At 37.1% G+C, this 7763-nt stretch overlaps 1 protein-coding gene across 1 annotated transcript in view; it reads left to right on the top strand.

Annotated features, from left to right (window-relative positions):
* Positions 1-97: 97 nt before the first annotated feature.
* The window catches only part of LOC137388888 (DNA polymerase beta-like), a 48879-nt gene continuing 41213 nt past the window's right edge, over positions 98-7763 (top strand). Inside the window, exon 1 of the mRNA XM_068075369.1 lies at positions 98-268. Coding sequence (XP_067931470.1) covers positions 193-268 — 76 coding nt within the window. The 5' untranslated portion in view covers positions 98-192. The remainder of the gene's footprint in view (positions 269-7763) is intronic.

The raw sequence follows: 7763 nt of genomic DNA, 5'->3' as shown, positions 1-7763 counted from the left end.
GTCGAGTTTAACGTCTACCTAAGAGTAATCCGAATTCGAACTTTCTCCGAATGAAAGTATTGTCGGTAAAGATCCGTAAAGGTTGAGATCCGGCATTTGTAGCGCATTATTTGCTTTTTAATTACCATTGTAAAATAACATCAACAATATTTTCTGATACATCACCGCCAAAACAATCGCATACTATTGAAAATGAGCAAAAGAAAAGCGCCATCTACAGCCGACTCTTCAGCCAACCCCAATGCCGATTTTTGTGAATTCCTTATAGGTAGGATATTTGTGATAAACGACAAAGTTACCCTAATACACATTTACGAAATCCATTGTTCGCCAGTCTAATATTGGATGGAATGTTTTGTGTTGTCATTAACACAAACGTTATATTGGTACGACTCAGATTTGGTGATCAGATCAGTTAAAAACTTTCCGCAAAAGACCCTCCAATGGAGGTAAAAAACAAAATAGCGGAATCAGCTTAAAAGAGCAAGCTAGCTATTCAACCTCGGCACGAACTTCCCTCACCGTCCGAGGCCAAAAAGAATATCTTAACTGATCGGTATTAATGTGGGGCAAGTAATACTTCCCAAATCGAGTAGACAATGCAGGAGGTCTTCCCTCTTTATCAGAACCACTTTCCCTGACTTTAACTCCCACATTTATATCAATATCGCCTCCGACGATTCTACCAAAAATATTTTTACGCAGTCTGGATCGTCTCTCCTCCAGCGATTCAAAAGAAGTATTCTCTCTTAAATTAGTGAAACTAGTAATTCCTTTTTTCTTGAAAATAAATCTCAGTGCTAGGTTTTGTGTCTGCTCTAATGATAAAATATCTTTTTTAAAATGTGGATCCCAAACCACGCACCCATATTCAAGGCCTGGTCTTACCAAGGATGTATATGCAGCCTTTCTAGTTCGAGCATCCGCATCTCAGAGTACCCTTCTAAGCATCCCAATTAATCGCTTCCCTTTAGATTCAATTTTGCAAATGTGTTTATTCCATTTTAAGTCACTCTGGAGCTCTACTCCGAGATACGGATTAGATAAGACGCTTTCTAGTTTTTGGGCACATAAGAAAAAAGAAGTCTCTTTATTTGACATGAGATGGGATTTTCCCACTGAAAGGTGGTAACATTTCTTTGGATTAAAACTCATCTGCCAGAGATTCGCCCAAGCCTCAAGTGAATGCATATCTTGTTGCAATGTATTGGCTTGATCTCTTGTGGCATATACCAGGGCATCATCTGCAAAAAGTCTACACTGAGAATTTACCTTATCAAGAAGGTCATTAATAAAAAGTAAAAACAACAATGGTCCAAGCACCGAACCCTGCGGCACACCAGAAGTTACAGACACAATATTTGACAGTTCATTTTCTACCTCGACTACTTGAGTTCTATTCTCTAAAAAAGATGTTATCCAGTTTAAGACTTGATCGTGTATTCCATAATTTCGAATTTTATAGACCAGTTTTCGATGATTCACACAATCAAATGCTTTAGAAAAGTCTAGTATTATTATATCTGTAATCAAATTTCTATCAAAGTTCTTAGCTAGATCATCTATTGTGCAAATAAGCTGTGTTTCACAGGATCGTTTAGCACGAAATCCGTGCTGCACATCTGTAAGGATATCATATTTATCTAGGTAGGCACTTATGTGGGAATGGATAATATGTTCCAATAACTTACAACATACGCTAGTTAATGATACTGGCCTATAGTTGGCCGGATCATGCCTTGAACCTTTCTTATAAATAGGCACTACTTTTGCATGTTTCCACACTGAAGGTAATTTCGCTGTGTTTATTGAATATTGAAAAATATTTGTGAGTGGCCGAGCAAGAAAATGCGAAAAAGTTGTTAATGTAATTCCTTTTATGTTGTCAGGACCCCCAGCCTTGCCAACTTTTACACCATTCAAAAGTTTAAGTACACCAATTTCAGTTATTTCTATGGGATTAGTGTCTTTAAAACGAGGTGAAGCTGTTGCAGGTAAGTAATCATTTTTATCCAGAGTAAAAACGGATTGAAATTGTTGGTTTAGTGCATTAGCTTTTTCAATTGGTGTTTTAGCCACCATATCACCCCCTCTCAGTTCAGGAATGATTCCACCATCATTTGAGCGACTGTCTCGCAAATATCTAAAAAAAGGTTTGGTTTCACCCTTCTGCAAAGGAACAAATAACTTGTCAGAGAGATACTGAGCCTTTCTCTTTTTTATAATCTTTTTATTTTGTTTTCTAAGTTTTTCATATTCACTGATGTATGTTTGCAACCCGGTCTGCTTCATTTTGTTGTATGTATTACGCTGTTTTTTTAATAGTCTTTCAGTTTGCCTATCCATCCATGGTGGTTGAGAGGATTGTTTTTGTATCTTAGAAGGCACACATTCAGTGATAACATTTTCCATAACATGTTCAAAAAGTGACCAGAGGACCTCAATGTTATCATTTTGAGCTATTTTCTTATCAATGTCCTCACTTGAAGCAGACAAGATAACTTCTGCCTTTGTCAGGTCGGCTTTTTTATAGAAATATATCTTTCTCTCAGTCCTCTCATCATCTTTTACATTTAAGTGTGTCTCTATGTCAATGATGGAATGGTCACTTAGTAATGGTTTATGAACAATGATAGATTTAATGCAATGTACATTACTGAATACTACATCAAGGATATTTCCTTTTACATGGGTAGCTTCATGTATATGCTGGGTTAAGTTTAGGTCTGCAACACTGTCTAGTAATGCTTGTGGTACATCCCCAGTTGGTACAGTATACTCTGCCCAGTTAATAGATGGCATGTTTAAATCTCCACAAACAATGAGGCGGGTTTTTCTAGAATTAGCTATACCAGTCACCGATTCTAAAAGGTCCGGAATCAGGTGTGGATCATTACTCGAAGGAGGTCTATAGAACACAAGAATTAGCAATTTGCTATTTACTATCTTTAGTTCAACTAAAAGTGCTTCTGTTTCTGGAAGCTGCATTGGATTCTCAGTTGCTTCAATATTTTTGTTATATATATCCTCCTCAGTGACAATTTCGATCTTTCCTAAAGATTTGAAAACCACTTGGTGTAATTTCTCCAGAAGCAATACTACAATCTAACATAGTTTCTGAGAGGCATAACATTTGCGCCCCAGATGTTTTAACCTCCCATTCAAGCAAATTCACTTTGTTTGGTGAAGACTGTTATGTGTGGTTGTGGATAAATTATGTTACGCATAACTAATCTGAATCCACACACAACATCAGTGTTGAATTTGCTTGTCATATTATTCTATTTTGACTGTTTCGTTTGTGTACTTTTGCTTAGCTTGTAGGAACTAATTGGATTATTACTGGTTCAGGTACAAGTGAAGGTGTTAAGCTATTGTAAGCAATACTGATATTTACCAGTACAAGTTACTTCTTAATTCTATAAGTCAAACAATTAAAATACGCAACTAACAAAATCCTAAAACAATAATATTAATGACAAAACAATTAGAATAGCTAATGAAAGTTACATCCTTACTCGAACGGTCGTCTATGCTTGTTGATCAGTCCTGTACAGTTGTTAGTTTCGACAGTCAAACGAGTGTCGTGAGAGGTCATAGGTAGAGAGTGTTGGCAGTTGAGATAGTGGCGTAGAGGAGGCTCAGCTGGTGGAGGAGAAGGAGGCTCCATTGGTAGAGAAGAGAAAGAGAGTGGCTCCTCAGCAGGCAGATGGGAAAGCGTCCAAAGAGGCCCTCGGGAAGAGAGAGAGAGCCAGAGCTCAAGCTAGAGCCGCAGATAGAGATGGGGATAGAAATGCTGAGTCATTGGAGCTGTTCTCTTTTATAGATGTCTGGCATGTGGGATGGTTAGCCTGTGGGTGTAGGTTGAGTATTAAGGTTCAATGCTTTCTGTCAGGCGTATAAAGATATCTTGTTTGCGTAAGTCTTCAGCTGGTGCACGGGATGTTGACATGTAGGGTGGAGCTCGTGACTTATTCCTGGTGTCTAGGTCATGTATGAAAAGAGTGGCAGATCTGTATGTGACTCATTTGACTTGTCTCTAATGTTTCTCTGGTAGCTTTTGATGATGGTGGTTGGTAGGTTTAATTGCTTCGACTTCCCTTTGGCATATTCTCCATCTGGTGTTGAGGCAATTTCTATGATTGATTTCTTCCAAATTTGAAGTTTCTAATTTGCTTTTGACATTTTCTAATTATTGAATCTTTTAATGTCTTTGAGCGTCTTGCTGCTTGTACGTATTATATGCTTATCCTGTGGTCTGGCTACATTCCCTGTTGGTATCTTGTTTTCGCAGTATCCCCATACAACAAGACAGCTTAAATTTTGGATGCGAACCATTCGAATGTTATGCAAAGAATTGTCTACTAAAATGTCTTATTCGTTGAACACTTCTTTATAACATACCAGGAAAATCTGTATTTTTTTTGATCAGTTAGAACCATAGATATAGTAAACCCTAAATATGCGAATAATCAAAATAAGGGAGGCCTATAAATAGCATGACGCAACGTCGCGGTGATGTGTAGAGTGAATCAGCTGATCTATGAATTCCTATTGACTTTGCACTAAAAACTGCACAATTATTCCATAGTTTGTGCATCCGAGACTGCATATTTTATTGAAAATATATATATGTATTTTATATAATGATTTTGGATGAGAAAGGCAAGAATCTTACACACATGGTAATGAATTATACCAATGATTTAGAAACTTCTACATCATTGATAATACAAAGAGTGACTAAATAGAAATTAAACTAATAACAAACTAATGAATCAAATGAGATTTAGAAGCAGTTTAGCTGGACCACTGTATTAAACACCCATTAGACATGACTGAAAATAACTAGACGAGATAGCTTTTGTCTAAGTTGTTTGAACTAGATTCCTGCTTTGAAGCGGCATAGTGTATTCTGATTTTAATTTAGCGATTTACTATAGTTTTGAGTAGACTGTTGGCAAGCACTGTGCATGTAAAACCTTGATTGAGGTTATATAATAAGACATATATGTTATTGCCTGTGATGTTACCTGTTTAAAAGCTCTCTGTGTGATACCATAGCTCTCCATGTGTGAATGTAAGCACTTTTCTGCAGCATTACATATTCGCCCTATCAATGGGGTCACCAATCCTCTGTTTTTAACTGAGATTAGGGTTATGTCATCACTACTTCTACTTCCTACTACTTCTACATCGGTCAAGAACTTGATACAATCATCACATTTGAGGTAGAAAAAATTCCTCATCACCAAACTACTCATCTTCACCTTCCTCAGCTTTTGTCTCTTCCTTCTTCTTTCTAACCAGAGCATGTAGCAGGAGTTGGCCAGTTTTTTTTTTCAGCCCTGTTCAGACACAGATCAATACAGTTAACATTAGGACTTGGGATATCTGCTTTTGTGAGCAGTGCTCGAAGTGCAGATCTAAAGCACTGCACATGCGGGTTATTGTTATAGCCACCCTACCTGTTCCACGATGGATCGTATTGTGGAAAACAGAGTCTCAATGTGATCCTGGTTGATCTTAAAGGTTAGGAAGTAGTTGATGTAAGCGTAGTTGCTGAAAAGATATTGAGCAATGCCATGTACATATTTGGCTGCCGACTCAAAACCAATGATGAAGGTTTTCCTGTTATTTTCCACTAGCAGCTTTCCGCTTGGTGTCTTTAATTGGCATTGATGTCGTTGAGAACTTCTTGTTTTGAGTTGAAGTTTTGTCTTGTTATGGGCAATTCAGGATATACCTGGGGTGTTGTAGTCTCCTCTGATGACATTTCACATAAAGGTTGACTTGCAACAAAATTCACATTACCGTTATTTGATATGAAAAGATTCACCATGTCTTACTCAGTTGTGTTGTAGGTGCAAATATGTGGAAAGGTGATTACAAGCTCTTAAAAGCTTAAAAACGAACAGAAAATCGCAGCCACACGAGACCATCGTAGTTTGGATTCCCTTTTCAAAACGGCTCAAATGTGATGTAGTTATGAGAGATGGTTTCTGTTTACACTTTCTTGCAACCTTATTCATCGAAATATTTTCACAAATATACTCCACGCATTCAATAAAACTATGTCTATTGTTCTTACGCGTCTGTTTTATCGTCATTGTAATGCTGTCACTTTTAGCACTGATATCTTATAACTTACCGTAAAAAATCGTTAAACTTTTTAACCTTAGCTCGAAGGAGTACATATCATTGTGTGATAATCATGACGAGCCTGTTGGTCACCTGTGATAATCGAAAAGTGCTGCAAAAATTATTTGCGAAGTATTGGGTTACATGATCAGAGAACGACTTGACGATTGAATAATGCCGAAACAAAACTGTAAAGTAGCGAGCATCTATATTTGATACAGAGTCTTCGGTAAAACCCGAAGTGTTTGTCATAAACTAGTGCTACGATAAGTTTTATTTTGAGCTTTTTATTGACCTTTCAATTCACGTGCGAACATACGTGACAAGACGATAACCAAATTTCCTGGTTACGTCATCGAAATAAAGAGATTCTAATCTACAGCCGCTTTTCGTTTTTGAGCTTTTAAGAGCTTGTAATCACATTTCGACATATTTGGCACTTACAACGCAACAGAGTAAGACATGGTGAATCTTTTGATACCAAATAACTGTAATGTGAATTTTGTTGCAAGTCAAGCTTTAAGAATTTGGTCTTATTGTTACGTTTATGACTTATAAACTAGTATGACAAGCATGCTTTCGCTGCTAAACTTATTGCTCAATTGAAAGCTCTGATGCTGTGATGCACATCACTGTGACATAACGTCGAGAGAACAACAGCCAATTATAGGCCTCGCTTTTGCTCTAAGGTAATGATAGCTATCCGCCAATCTAGGGTTTACTATATCTATAGTTAGAACTTCCCATTTATAGATTTGGTAGATGTTTTTTATTCAAAGACGAACGATACCGTCCACCAAAGAAACAGGCGATGGGGAGGTTAGTGAGAGTTCTTGGAGTTTTTGTTTATAGGTATTAGGATAATATAACAAGACTGTCATAAGACTGTCTGTTGATGCAGCAGACAGTCTTATGACATGAAATGTCTGCTGCCTTTAATAGTGTGCATCAGAAAATATGAGTGAGCAATGAACAATACCTTAGAGAGTGTTTTTATGGATAAACACACTTACAGGAAATGTGAGATACATAGTTCGTAGTTTTAAATTTTTCACACCCAGATGCTGTAGTGTTATTGTGCAGAAGAGATGTTACACAATGGTTTATGATTTAGAGGTTAGAACAATTTGAATTTATCATTGTCAAATGCAAGCCCAGAAATGCTCGAACATAAAACTCGGTCCACACCAGAAGTTAATCAAGTATAATAAACAGTATTAATCACAAATACAGCCCTTTTTGCAATTGAAATAGCAAAAAAATAATAGTGTTACAATATAATAATAACAATAATAATAACAATAATAATAACAGGTGTTGAGTAAAAGCCCTGCGAATGTGTATATATACATATCATAGATAGCTCACAGTTAGGCTCATAACCCACAGGTTGTCTACTGTTTAGCATGTCAGTTGTTTAGAACATACGTAGTACTTTAAGTCTGGTGCTGGCTGTCATTGGCGGGTTGGTCGACCGCTAGCGTTCGACATTGCACTAGACTGATTTTTATCGTTTGTATCAGGATTGGATGCACTGAGTTGTGTCAGAATTGATCGGTTTTGCTGTATCACATGTATTATCTCTCTCATTAGTAATACTATACCAATGTGCAGCCGCTTCA

This window comes from Watersipora subatra, chromosome 2 (assembly GCF_963576615.1).
Source record: "Watersipora subatra chromosome 2, tzWatSuba1.1, whole genome shotgun sequence".
NCBI classification, from domain to species: Eukaryota; Metazoa; Bryozoa; class Gymnolaemata; order Cheilostomatida; family Watersiporidae; genus Watersipora; species Watersipora subatra.
This window is presented reverse-complemented; position numbering and strand designations above follow the sequence as displayed.